This window comes from Orcinus orca, chromosome 16, assembly GCF_937001465.1.
Source record: "Orcinus orca chromosome 16, mOrcOrc1.1, whole genome shotgun sequence".
NCBI classification, from domain to species: Eukaryota; Metazoa; Chordata; class Mammalia; order Artiodactyla; family Delphinidae; genus Orcinus; species Orcinus orca.
In genome coordinates this window covers 18,498,115-18,511,754 of record NC_064574.1, presented here as the reverse complement: position 1 = coordinate 18,511,754, position 13,640 = coordinate 18,498,115, and the positions used below count along the sequence as shown (strand labels likewise).

Below are 13,640 nucleotides of genomic sequence, written 5' to 3'. Positions count from 1 at the left end.
GGAATTCTAGAGAAGCATTTCTGTCAGCTCAGGAGGTGAGGAATAATAGCTGCTGTTTATAAAATACCTACTTTGTGTCAGCCAGTCTACAGATACACTCGCTCATTACCCCTCATGAAAATGCTGGGAAGTTACAGTTATCATCACCATTTGCAGATGAAGAAACTGAGGCTCAGAGTGGTTCCACAACTGCTCAAGGTCTGAACAGTCTGGAAGAAGAGGCAGACCTAGAATTGTGATCTAAGTCTGACACCAAAACCCACATTATTTTAATTTTTAAAATGTGTACCGGACCGTGAAGGACCCCATTCTAGACTCCTCTGTCCCTGGGTCCCAAAGTGCCTTCTACCTATAGCTCTACTTATCCATGTCATTAGCATTCTTTTGGTCACCCGTTACTCTATTCCCTTGGCTACCATCAATCTGGCTGCCCTGTGCTCTCAGCTCTGACCACATGGCAAGTCCCCAGGACAGCAAAGACAGGATTACCTCAAGGGCCTCCTTGCCAGCCAGGAATAGCTACCACTTTTTGTCCCAAGCAAGGCACAGAGGTCCCTGCACAGAACTGAGGCTGTAGAGGCAGACACACTTGCACTCAAATCCTGGCTCTCCCACAGCCTGGCTAAGGGCTCTCCAAGCACATGGTCCAGGCAGGAGCCCTGAAGGTCTAGTGAGAAGGATGGGCGGGGCTTGAGGGTATGTGGTCCTGGATTCAAACCCTAGCCCTGCCACCTCCTGGCTGTGGGATGTACACAAGTCCTCAAATCTCAGTCTCAACGTCTAAATAGACTCAACACGATAGCATGTATCTCGCAGGGCTTGCTGTGAGCATCAGATAAACCCTGTGCATCATAGCTACCAGCTAGTAATTGTTTTCAACTTCTGCCTCCTTCTAGGCTGGTTCAGCTGCCCTGCATTCACCTTTGTGTCTGCAGTGGCTAACGCATGGTGCAGCACATTGTAGGAGCTCATAAAGCAGGATCAATCTTGAACCCCATCCTCTCCCTATCTCAAAAGTCTAGGGCAGGGATAGGAAGACTATGGCCCTCAGGACAAATCTGGCCCACTGTCTCATTGTTTTAAATAAAGTTTCATTGGAACACACCCATGCTCAAACGTTTACATATTGTCTATGGCTATTTTCATGTTACAACATCAGAGTTGAGTAGATGCAACAGAGAACCCATAAAGCCAAAAATATGTACTACTGGCTCCTTACAGAAAATGCTTGTGGACCCTTGGTCTCGTGTATGGGACCTTTCAATGGGGGAGAGCCATTGAGGGCCTCTTGGCTTTGAAAAAAAAATTCCTCTGTTCCTCCCCCACCTACACTTTACATCTTCTTTCCCCGGTTTATCTAATTTTTCTTCTTCTCTCGCTTGGCCATTACATAATACCTATACTACTTTTCTTATGTATGTCGTTTATTTTCTATCTCTCCCACTAAACATCTTCATGTGGGCAGGGACTTTTGTTTGTTGAGCTCTTATAGCCCAGAACCTTGACCAGTGTCTGGCACATAAGTGGGAACCCCACAAAGACTTGTTGAATGAATAAATATGGATTTCATGGAAAAGACTGTTCAGCCCAAGTGTGTTGGAGGCTTTCTCTTTCATGGAAGATTTTGAGGCTTTTAGAGGGACGAGGTGATGCCTTAACCCCTGCGAGGATGGTATTATGTTTCCTATTTTACAGATGAAACAACTGAGACTGGGTAAGTCTGTGCTTCTCAGACTTTAATGTGCCCATGAAGGAATTGGGAATCTTGTTACAATGCAGGTTCAGGAGCCCTGAGCTGGGCCACCAGGTGCTGCAGTTCTACAAGCTCCTGTTTGATGCCAGTGCTGGTCTATGGACCACACTTTTGAGTAGAAAGGGTTTAAAGCACCCACTCAGGGTCTCTACCTAAGATGTGGCGGAGTGGAGTTTTGAATCTGCAGACCGTGGGGGTCCTCATTTCCTTTCCGTTCCCCCTTCTCTATCTACATGCGTCGCTCCTTCCTATGGTTTCACAAGACCTGTCACACATCCCCTCCTCAGCTCCCTGTCCCCAAACACTCTGCCTCCAGACCTTCCCTTCTCGAGACACCCCACCTCCAGCATCTGCAGCTCTCCCTTCTGCACAGGCTCCTCTACGTATACACATGCCCAGGACTTTCTGGCCCTTCAAGTGGCCAGTCTCACGTTCTCCTCTGTTTTAGGGCCTAGTGGTTAAGAAGTTATCTACCTCATGGGTCCTAGGCAGGCTGGCTTCCTCCCTCAAGGCTACCCCATGACCTGCACCAGTGACTTCTGATGGTCAAGGGCCGCGTCCAAGCCCTCCACTTCCTTCTCTCTGCAGCATCTGCTACTGTCAAGTCCTCCTTCTGCAACGGGCTTTGCTTGGTTTTAATGGTGCTCCTCCTACCTTGCTGTCTGCTTCGCCAGTTCTTCTCCCCCTCTGAACCTTTAACCATGGCCAGCTCCTGAGCTGGCCTGAGTGTCACAATCTAGGATCTGTCACTTAGAATTCCAAGTCTGCACCCATTGGAAGACCCCTGTTTATCACTGCAACTTGAACTATAAGGACTTGCATATCTATATCTCCACATCGTTCATCTTTGATTTCACCACAGGGTCCAGCACAGAGAATGGTACAAAGCGGGCATCCAGACAGTGCTATGTACACTGGCTAACGGACTGAGGGGGTGAGTTGCCCAGAAGGCATTGCATGCCCACACCTGCTGTGGAACACTGATGCCATGAGGACCTCTAGAAGACCAGAAGAGCCCCCAGGGGCCACCACTACTGCCCTGACTCCTTATGGTTTCTGAAAGGGGAAAGACAGAAACTAACATTTCATGAGTGCCACTTTTTTGCAAGGCACCTCACAAAATCCCTCATTCCCTACGAGTTAGGCACTTTCACCCCTATTTTAGGGTTGAGAGGAATGAGGCTGAAAAAGTTCAGAAATCTTGCTCAAGGCCACGTAACTGGTGACTGACAGAGATGTGACTTGAACCCAGAGCTGCATGACTCTTTCCACCACGGCAACAGCAGCCCGCACTGTCTCACACCTCTCTGCCTTTTGCATGTGCTGTTTTCCCTGCTCAGAATTCTTACTTCTTCAGTACTGGATAAATCCATCTCTAAAAGCACTGATAACTATCCCCTGTTCCACTAAAAAAACGGTCACCCGACTAAGTGCCCCTATTCCATGGAACACGCTTGTACATCTCCGCCGAGATTTCAAGTATCGATACTTGATGTTAGGCTAGTCTCTCTGACAGGCTTGTGTACTGTGAGGGTGAGGCTCAAAGTCCTGGCCATCTGTCCATCCACAGTGTCTGGAACATAATGTGCATGTTCAATGCCTATTTGTCAAATGAATGAATGAACAAACGAAGCAAGGTTTCTGGCATTTTCAGTGTCGGTGGCCGGCGTTCATTGGTTCCTATATAACATGAGGGTGGTGATACCAGAATCTCATCTGCTCACTGCGTGGACCTGTTGACCAGGGACCCAAACACTGAGCAGAGGGGTGGGGAGGCTTTTGCTGGCTCCATCCTCATCTGTGAAGGCTTCAGCAGATGATCACTAACAGATATGGTCTCTCTCACAAAGCTGGGTTTGCCAGCGGTGGAGGAAGACACGGAATGATGGATAATGGACTTTACAAGGAGTGAGGCATTCTGAGTTTTAATCCCACTCTTTTGCTAACTGGAGCGTGATTTCACACACTTCTCTGGACCTCAGTTTTCAAATATGGAAAATGCCTATTAGAAATGTGAAACTAATTCAGTGGTTTTCTAACTCTTCATTACCAAGGATCTATTTATGGAGTTTTTCTCCGTTACCCTCATGTTGTGAAAACGTCTGGTTTTGTAATAAGAAAAATCATCATCTTTATTTAGAAAGAATTGTTAGGCAATCAGCCATCTATAACTACCAACAAAATGCATTGATAGCATGACATAACTAATGATAAACATCAGACTGAGATAATTCCAGTCCCAAAGACCGCGTATATTTCTGTCACCTGTGAAGCTGATTCTAGATAAAGCCACGATTCCCTGTAGACTTCCTGAAATAGTGGAAACAGCCAATGAATTTCCTTCTAATCTTTGAGCCCCTAGGGCTACACGTTCCCCAAGTACGTACAAATGGGCTTTGAAGTTGCCGAGATCAGTGATTTTGTTTTATGTGTGCAAATCCTGCAGGAGGATTAGGTTTTCCTCTTGCTGGAATTTGAGGATTTCTAACTAGAGAATTACACTGACAAAGGAGAAACAGCCCTTCACATCTTCAAAAACAGGGGAAAAGATCCAAGATGGCAGAAACATAACAGACATGAACATTTTCAACATGGACAGTGCATTTTCAAATGGAAAACATCTAGGCAAAATAAAAACTTTGAGGCTACAGATGGCTTAGACGGAAGTGAGTATGAGAAACCAACAGACGGTTGGTGCAGGAAATGCATGCTACAGGTTGCCTTACAGGGCACAAAGCAACGTCACCCCGGATCGATACTTACAAGTAATAGGAGTAGGAATAAGCATTTCTTCTATATATTGATGGGCAGTCAGATGATGGAAATGTCCAAAAAGGGGGGGAAAAGAAAAGACAAACAAACAAGAATTAGATTTATAGGAAATCTTGGTTCTTAGAAATGCACATAGTATTTCAGCATCCCTAAGCTCAAGGAGATGCAAGTTTCTCAATTAGCCATCGTCCCCGAGAATCAGATACTTTCAGCGGTAGAAGAAAGACCTCTCCTATGATGGAGAAACTCACTACTCACGCAGAGGAAGCCACATCGCATCTGGTTGTTTTAGTCGTTTGAAAATTCTTTCTTACGGTTAAACTAGCTTCCTTATAATTATAACTTTTTGGTCTTGGGTCAGATTTCTGTGGCATTCTAGAACTAGTTTACCACTCTTCCACATGACAGTGCTCCTAAGATCTAAGGAAAACCATAATGACTTTTATCTTCTCTGTTTTAGGTCAAATCACATCAGAATCTACTTAGTAACGTCACACCAAAAGAAAGGAAACTGTGTAGCTAGCATCCAAGATGGCTCCCCAATGATCCACACTTCCCAGCACTCATGCCCATGTTAGTGCTTGCCCACACAGAATCAGGGTTGGCCCTGGGTGACCAACAGAATGTGGGTGGAGTTACATTCTGGGACTTTCTAGGATAGGACAGATAGAGAAGCCTTGCAGCTCTTTCTGGGTCTTTGGAACTCTCACTTGGAACCCTGAGCCTCCATGTAAGAAGTCTAAGTATCGTGAGCTTGCTGTAGTCTGAAGGGACCATGTGAAGAAACCACACAGAGAGGCCCTAAGCCTGTATGAACAGCAAGAGACATCCAGCCAACCTCGGGCTGTTCCCGCCCCAGCCAACTGGATTACACCAACTGAGACCCTTGATATCATAGACCAGAAATAAGTCATTCCCTTCAAACCCTGGCCAAAGTACGGATTCATGAGAAAAACAAATCACTAACTTTCATGGCTTATTTTTAAGTCACTGAATTTTGGGAAGTAGTTTGTTACATTATCAGGAGAAAACCAGAACAACATTCAAACTTCATCATGAAAAACCACTGCACTAAAAGAAAGGAATTCCAAACTTCAGTGTGAACGGACTACAGCTTGAACAAACTCTCTGTGCCTGCATTTTCTTATATGATCCTTAGGTGAGTTGAACTAAATCACTAAGATTCAAACCACCGTGTTCCCAGGATTCTGCAGAACAGCATCACTGTAATGGGGAGGCGGGTACTGAGGTAGGGCTGCTGCTTCTCTGCCATCCACCACATTCGGAGCTTCTCCATTTCAATCTGTTTCATAAACTGGCATTTCATTTAAGATTTCACATGACTAAGAATTCCACTCTCCCAAAGAATGGTTGAAAAATCACTGCCTGCAATATGTCTCTTCTAGCTCTTGGCTTCTGAACAATAAAAGAAAAACAAATAAGTCCGTGATATTCCCTTTGTTATAACTTTTCGTATTTTGTAGAAAAATAAATAGGAACATTTTTATTTTACAGACTTAGCTCCACTGACAATAACTGATACATTTGTGGATTGAGAAAAATTGCTGAATAATCCAGGTCCCCAAATATCCATCTGAGCGGGCAAGAATAATTTGCTTCCTTCTTGAGCTATTTGGTTAATTGCAACTGTTATCCAGTTGGGTTACAACAGGAAGATGCGGTCTTTATATCCACAGGGTGGGAACATGTCCTCAGAGCTCCAAATTTCCCCCTCTTAAGTAGGAACTGGCCAAAGTCCCCAAGGCAGGGCCATCTCTAGGCTTTCTTTCATTTATCAAGAGAGACAAATTCCATAGATCCAGAAGGAAAGTGACGTCTGAGAGCTAAGACACCATGGCAGAAGGGAAGCCCCGTACCTCCTTGGGAGGCTGAGCTGGGGAAAATGAACCATAGTGCAAGATCTGGTTACTCATAAAACTGTGCAGTATCTTTGGCCAAATGAACAGTGGCTCCAGATGATGAAAGGGGTGAAGAACTTCTAACTGATGGGTGGGATCTGGAACAGCCCATATAAGTCATCCAAGCCCCTCCACCAACCATAACAGGTTGGCACTGTAAGGTGACCATTCCTCTTCTTCATTTCTGGCTCTGTGGTCCAGAGCCTGGGAGTGTAATTCCTCAGGGGCAGAAAGCTCAGGATCCATTTGATGAAGACTCACAGACATCTCTGTTTTCCATATTGTCAAGAACACTGCACAGAGAATGGAGAGGCCAGTGTTCTGATCTCAGCTCTTTCACTTGCTCTCTGTGACATCTTGGGCACGTCAATGCCTCTGCCTGGATCTCTGTTTCCTGATCCGTGTACCAAGGTGAACGGCATGGATAACTGCCAGCTTAAACAGCTTTGAGGAGTGGAAATATGATAAGTCTTAGCATCCCAGAACCACCACTTGCTGACTGCATGGCCTCGAGCAAGTCGCTGTATCTCTGAGCCTCAATTTCTCCATCTCAACGCTGGGGGCAATAATGATCTATTCCCGAGGGTCATGGTGGGCATTAACATTATATTAGTCTAAATTACTTTCCAATTATATACGGTATGTAATACGCAAAGTATTTTAAGTAAAATACATTAATCTAATTTAATATTAGAATATATTAAACATCTGAAATATACTAGGCTTCAACAAAGGGGAGTTCGGGCTTCCCTGGTGGCGCAGTGGTTGAGAGTCCGCCTGCCGATGCAGGGGACGCGGGTTCGTGCCCCGGTCCGGGAAGATCTCACATGCCGCGGAGCAGCTGGGCCTGTGAGCCATGGCCGCTGAGCCTGAGCGTCCGGAGCCTGTGCTCCGCAATGGGAGAGGCCACAACAGTGAGAGGCCCGCGTACGGCAAAAAAACCCCAAAAAACAAAAACAAAAACAACAAACGGGAGTTTATGTTCCCCCCTTAGCCACAGATAAAAGGTTTGCTGCTTCTCACTCTGGTGACCAGGAACAAAGTGTTCACCTACTTAGGAATATTAAATATAGTAATAAAATTTTTAAAAATTAGTAATAAAATAAGAATACTTATGTAGCACTTACTATGTGCCACACACTGCTGTAGGCTCTTACCATACGTTAACTTGTGTATTCCTCCCAACCATCCTGAGAGATAGGTGTTATTATCATCCCCACTTCACAGATGAGGAAACTGAGGCAAAGAGGGTTAAGTAACTTGCCTAAGATCACACAGTTAGTAACTGGATTTGGTAGCAACATGCCTCTAAAGCTCATGTGCTGGACCACTAGCCTGTGCTGGCTTCGAGGAAGAAAGACTATAGATATACGCTGGGCAACACAGCGGGTCAGGCACTGAGATGCCACAAGCCTTATCTCTTTTAATCCTCCCCCTGACCCTAAGGAGCAGGTACTACTCTTCTCATTTTTAGTTGAGGAATCTGAGGCTCTAAGAGGTCACCCCTCACTAGGTCTAATACTTTGTGTATTTGGGGACCAATTGCAAGGCCTCCATCGTGAGCCAGGATTTTCTCAGTCAGCAGCCCCAGGCTACACTCTTGGGTCTCGACATTCTGGGCCCTCTGGTTTTCTGCTCTCAATCTTCAGGACTCACCTCTGCCTGGGCCACCTCCTCATTCCAACATGCTTCCTTAACCTTCAACTCACCTCCGCCAAGTAGCTGAGTTATCCTGGATGTCACCAAAAGCCAGTGCTACCCCTGACTCAGCTCCAAGGCAACTCCAGAATGACGGCACCTGACGAGCTTCTATTAATTGAATATGTTTTCCAAATTAAACTGCAAAGTCTTCCAGGGAAAGGATCAAAACAGAGTATACATGTGTCCTTTCTCTCAGGCTTGAAGATTTACTGAAGGTCTAAATTTACAAGGATACAGTGATATTGCAAGTAACAGATTGCCTGAGACCAAAGATCCTGAGCAGGAAGACAGCTGTGCTTAGGAAAAAAAAAGAGAAAAAACCAAACTTAATAAATCACATACTGTGGAATCTTTTCAGCTGGCTGACAAGAATGACTTGAGGTATAGCTTCCCTTTGTTTCATACTAAACAAGACTAAGTTGTCTATTTAACCATCCACTTGACCATCTCCCTGTCCATCTAGTTCATAACCCCACCCATGCACTCTTCCATCCATCCATCCCTCCATCCACTTAACAATCTATACATGTACTTATCTGTCTAGTCCATAACCCCACACACTCATCAAATCATCCATGTGCTCATCTACTCATTCATCCAACAATCAATCTGTCATCCACTCATCCATCTTTCCATCACAGTCAAAACTTTTTAAGGACCTATTATATGACTGTCTCTGCCAACTACCAGAGATTGAAAGAGAAATACCATCGTGATCCAGCCAATATGTCTCATGGGAGAACCAAACAAAAAACTTATAAAATAGATGATAATAATAGCTACCATTTAGATAGTAGGAGGTCACTTATGTGTCAGGTGCTGTTCTCAGTACATTATGTGGACCATTGTATTTCATCCTCACTAGAAGCATTATTATCTATGTTTTACAGGTGAGGAAAGTGAAGCGCAGAGAAGTTAAGTAACTTGCCCAAGTTTATATAGTTGGTAAGCAGCATGGCAAGGATTACAATCCAGGAAGTCTAACTTTAAGAGCCTTCATTAGTAACTACTATGGTATTATCTTCTGGAGTGATAAACGGTATGAGGTGGCAGCTCAGGGAGCCGTGCGACCATATTTGAGGGTAAGGGGTGGGGATGGGGGAGAGGTAATTCGGTTTAGAGTCTATGATGCCGGAGTTGTAAAGTCCAGGAACACCCAGATGGAGTAGGAGGGAGGGTATTTCCAGGCTGATGGATATCTGTTTACAGAATGGGTGGGGGGTTATCAAGGTGGGAATGTCAAGATGCTGGTAGGGTCTAGTTCCCAAAGAGTCTGAGGAGCTTACTCTCACAGGGAGAACTCAGGTCACAGGGACAACTCAAAGAGCCAAGTGGTCAAATATTTTTCTAGATGGATAATTCTGGCAGGAGCGTGAGCAAAAGGTGGAAGGGGAGAGGGACTGGGGTCATGAAAGCTGCCGTAAGGGTCAAAGCAAGAGATGTCAGGGGCTGAGCCTGCAATGGCTATGAGGAAGGAGAAGAGGTGATGTGAAAGGTGGCTAGAACACAGAAGCAATAGGTGATTAAATGTGAGCATTTTGAAGACGACTGCCAAGGTTCTAGCCTGAGCGGCTCCCCTAGTGAGTGCAAACAGGAGGAGGATTCACTTTTCAGGGTGTGGAGTAAGGAGCAGTTTAGAATGGGGTGGACAGAACAAGATAATATCAACACATGTATTGGAGGCTGCTTTCCTACCTCAACGAACCATTCAAAATGATGTCACACAATTCAGCATATCAGCAAATCCTGTTTTACATTTCATCCAGGTGAGATGGTGTTAAGAGTGTAGACTCTCTAATCAGATTGGCCAGGTTTCAGACCCAGCTCTTCCACTTACTAGCTACGTGATTTGGGGCAATTTCTTTAAGTTCTACATGTGTCAGTTTTGTGACCTGTAGCACAATCTAATAGCTGCCCTGCCTCTTCAGCTAACCCAGTAGTTAGCTTTTCCTACTGCCTCATTATTTTTTTTCCTGGAGAGACAGTGTGTTCTCTGAGTCTCAGACCATGGGACATCTTTCACATACTGCCCTTCCGGCCTGACCCTCCTCCACACCCCTCAGGGCTGGGTTCACCCCTGATGCTTAATATCTGGATCTGCGTTCTGGATCTGCGTGATATCTGGATCTGCGCTCTGAGTGAAGCTTTCTTGCCCAAGAGATGCAGTGCAATCCTGGGCCCCATCTGTTCTAATTTTACTGGGATTCAACACATTTTTAGGGAATCCCAAGTATCTGCAAGGCACATGTGCGATGAGGATGAATCAGAACAGACAGTTGATGGTCCAGTGGAGAAGATAAGATGTGAATACAAATAACAAACGTAAGACGGAACATAACCTGGATCCTCATGGAGGGGATCCAGACGGTGAAGAGACTGAGTCTACACTGAAGGTCAGAAGGGATTACTGGAGAAGGTGTCTTTTAAATTAGACCTTAAACATGGGTAGTATCTGGTCACATGGAAATGAGGAACACAGGCATTGAAAGAGGAGGAAACTTCACAAGCAAAGGTATAAGTGTGGGGTGAGCCTTCAGGAAATCTGCCAGAATCACCGTGAGCAAGGGGACAGCGTAGCTCGACAAGGCTCTCCAGGTGACTTCAGTATGTGCTTCTTGCCTTATTTCCACCCTACGAACCGCTGTTATAGGGAAGGAAAAGCCACTGAAGGATTTTAGAATGCAGGTTTGGGAGTACAAGTTTTATTTTTCAAACATCACTTTGGCTACAGTGTGGAAGATGGGTTGGAGAGGTGGCGAAGAGACTCACAGAACAAAGCTATAGAGGCTTGCACCAGGGAAGAGGCAGTGGAGACGGGGAGGGGAGAGGATGCGACCAAGAGCATGTAAAGATTCAAGTTCAAAAGCACTGGGGTGATGGAATCCCACTAGTTTGGCTGATGGAATGAGAGGTAGTACCTCTCACTAAGATGGGGACACATGACTGGAGATACGTTGGTGGGTAGGTGATGATTTTATCTTTGACCATAAAAACTTTGAGGGCAGATGTCCAGGAGCAGATGATACAGGGCAGTAGAGCTCTGGCAAGAAAGGGCCAAAGCAGAGGACCTGCCCTCCCAGGCCATTTGTTTTCAGTCCGGCAAAACTACAACCACCATGGTGTGTGATAAATACACAGCTGAAGGTCTACGCATGTGGCACAACGGCTGCATGCGGGGGAGGATCAGTGAATCTTCCTAGGACGGAGGGCTTGTGGGAAGACTTCAAGGAAGAGGTAATACTTGGAGGAATCCTACTTGGAAGAACTTGGGGCTGAGAGTTAGAGAGTAGTAGGAGACTTGCAGGTGAAGAGAAATGTCTGGACATTTGATTCAGGGAAATAGCATGTACCAAGGCAGAGAACAGTAGAAAATGATACCTGAACCTGGGTCACTTGTGTCCTATTCCAGGATTCACTTATTTTCTACTGGTCTCCACGGACTGATAGAACAGAAGTTAACAGCAAGGGGTCTGGAGTCACAGACCCTGGGTTTGCATTTCAACTCTGCCCAAGACCTTGGATAACTCATAAAAACCTTTTTTGAACCTCAGTTTCCTCTTCTCAAAAAACAGGAGTATCAACAGTCCTACCCTCTATGATTATTTGTAGGATTAAAATTCGAGTACGGCAGCAGTTCAAATGGAAAATGAACAAATTAGGTCAGAGCGTGTGTACTGATTGCAGCACTGCCTTTTAACATATTAGTGCTGGGTTTGGAGCTGGCTTGGTACACTTGATGGTCATGTGTGAGATGAATGTCCCTGTTGATATTATGCAATATATGCATTACCTGTACGTAAGCAGGTACAGGAAGTAAAGCCTGTCCCAGCCATCAGTTCATTTGATCCTCAGAACAGCTACATGAGACTGGCTGCATCTCACAGCTGAGAAAGCAAAGGCTGATCCTTGTTAAGTTGCTTCTCCAAGGTTAGCAGCAGATAAATGGGGCTGTAGAGATCTGGATCCAGTTTTTCTGCTTCCCAGTACACAGCTAACAAGAATGTCTACACCCATTAGACTGGGAGCTACTGGAGTGCAGACACAATCACAGAGAAGCAAGGTATACCAAGAGATGCACATTTCTCTCAAAGTAGACTCTCATATTTCAAACTCAAGACACTCCAAATATATTCTTGGAAGAGTTACCGTTTGGACAGGCAGAGCGTGGTTCGCTGGAAGTTCAGGCTGTACCAGGAAGAGCTGGGCAGGGAGAGGAGAAGAGGAGATGTGGGTGGATGGAACTATGTGCCGCAAAGGACTTTGAAACTGTCTCCCCAAAAGTTGCCTAGTTTACATTTGAAAAGTAAGAAGGGATGGTGAGGTTAATGCAGGATACAGACGAGTCTTGGGGTAGAGATACACTGTTACCAAAGAGTTCTGCTTAGGCTGGCTCCAGTGTTTCCCCATCAAAAGTGCACTGCTACGCCTTAAGCCCTGGAGGACCATGCTTAGATTTCAGGAAGCGTGTCCCAGGGAATAAACTGGATGACAGGAAGCTTGTAGGCTTGTATGTCCACATCCCACAAACAAACATTAAAATGTCAAACTTCCCCTATGTGAGCGGCCAAGAAACACCTTCAAACATCAAGATACACTAGTGAAGGCGCTAAGGCTTGAGCTTTCCACCTGAATTTGCATTGAAGGCACCCAGGGCCCTATGGTATTAAGCCAGAGAGGTGGCCTTACGATGCCTTGGCTGCCCATTCCTTTGGGAGAGGATGTTCGATAATTCTACAGGGAGGAGGTCAGGGAAGAAGATGAACGGGACTGCAGTGATGAGAGCTTTTCTCTATTTTCAGGATTCAACAGGGTGTTCATGAAAAGGAGGTACGTTCCGTTACATAATGGCATGCGGGAACCCATTTTAGAATGTTCTGAGGTCTAGATGTGATCAACAGAGCCAGGAGAAAAAGATGAAGCCATTATCCAGTGACAGCATAAGAATGACTATTTTGCAATGAGCTTGGCTATAACCACACTGGCTGTTAACTCTGTCGGAAGGGGCTCCAGATTCCCTTCTTAAAATGCTCATGCAATCCTCCATACCTCCATGTAGCCCTGATTCTGTATGGTCCTGCATTCAAAGAAGCCCAGTCCAAACAGCCAAAGGTACTATTAAAAGAAGTCTAAAGTTTAATTTGCATCTTTTTCAAAGAGTAAGGGAATTCTGTTTGAATTGCTCACCAGCATCTCATATCCCCTTCTGCAACCCTGCATTTTTCAAGATCCCCTCCATCCATCATAAAACAGCCAAACACCAACAACAACACTTTCCTTAGGCTACGCTGATATATTTCTCTCTCTCTCTCTCTCCCGTTCTCTTATATTCCTTTCTGAATGTAAATTGACTAAGCCCTTCCCTTGGTCCTCTGTATCTTTAGCCCTTTCTGGGCCAGCTTTCTAGTTCAGTACAACACACACACACACACACACACACACACACACACACACCCACACACACACCCACACACACCCAAACACACACACACACACAC

The 13,640-nt window shown here is 45.3% G+C and overlaps 1 protein-coding gene across 12 annotated transcripts in view; it reads right to left on the bottom strand.

Moving 5' to 3' along the window:
• Positions 1 to 13,640, bottom strand: part of PTPRT (protein tyrosine phosphatase receptor type T) — a 1,087,126-nt gene that overhangs the window by 147,444 nt on the left and 926,042 nt on the right. For 7 of the 12 annotated variants that reach the window (XM_049698694.1, XM_049698695.1, XM_012534093.3 and 4 more), the window contains one exon: positions 4,517 to 4,546. The exons of the other annotated variants lie outside the window; for them this stretch is intronic. In XM_049698694.1, coding sequence (XP_049554651.1) covers positions 4,517 to 4,546 — 30 coding nt within the window. The remainder of the gene's footprint in view (positions 1 to 4,516; positions 4,547 to 13,640) is intronic. 12 annotated transcript variants of the gene reach the window in all.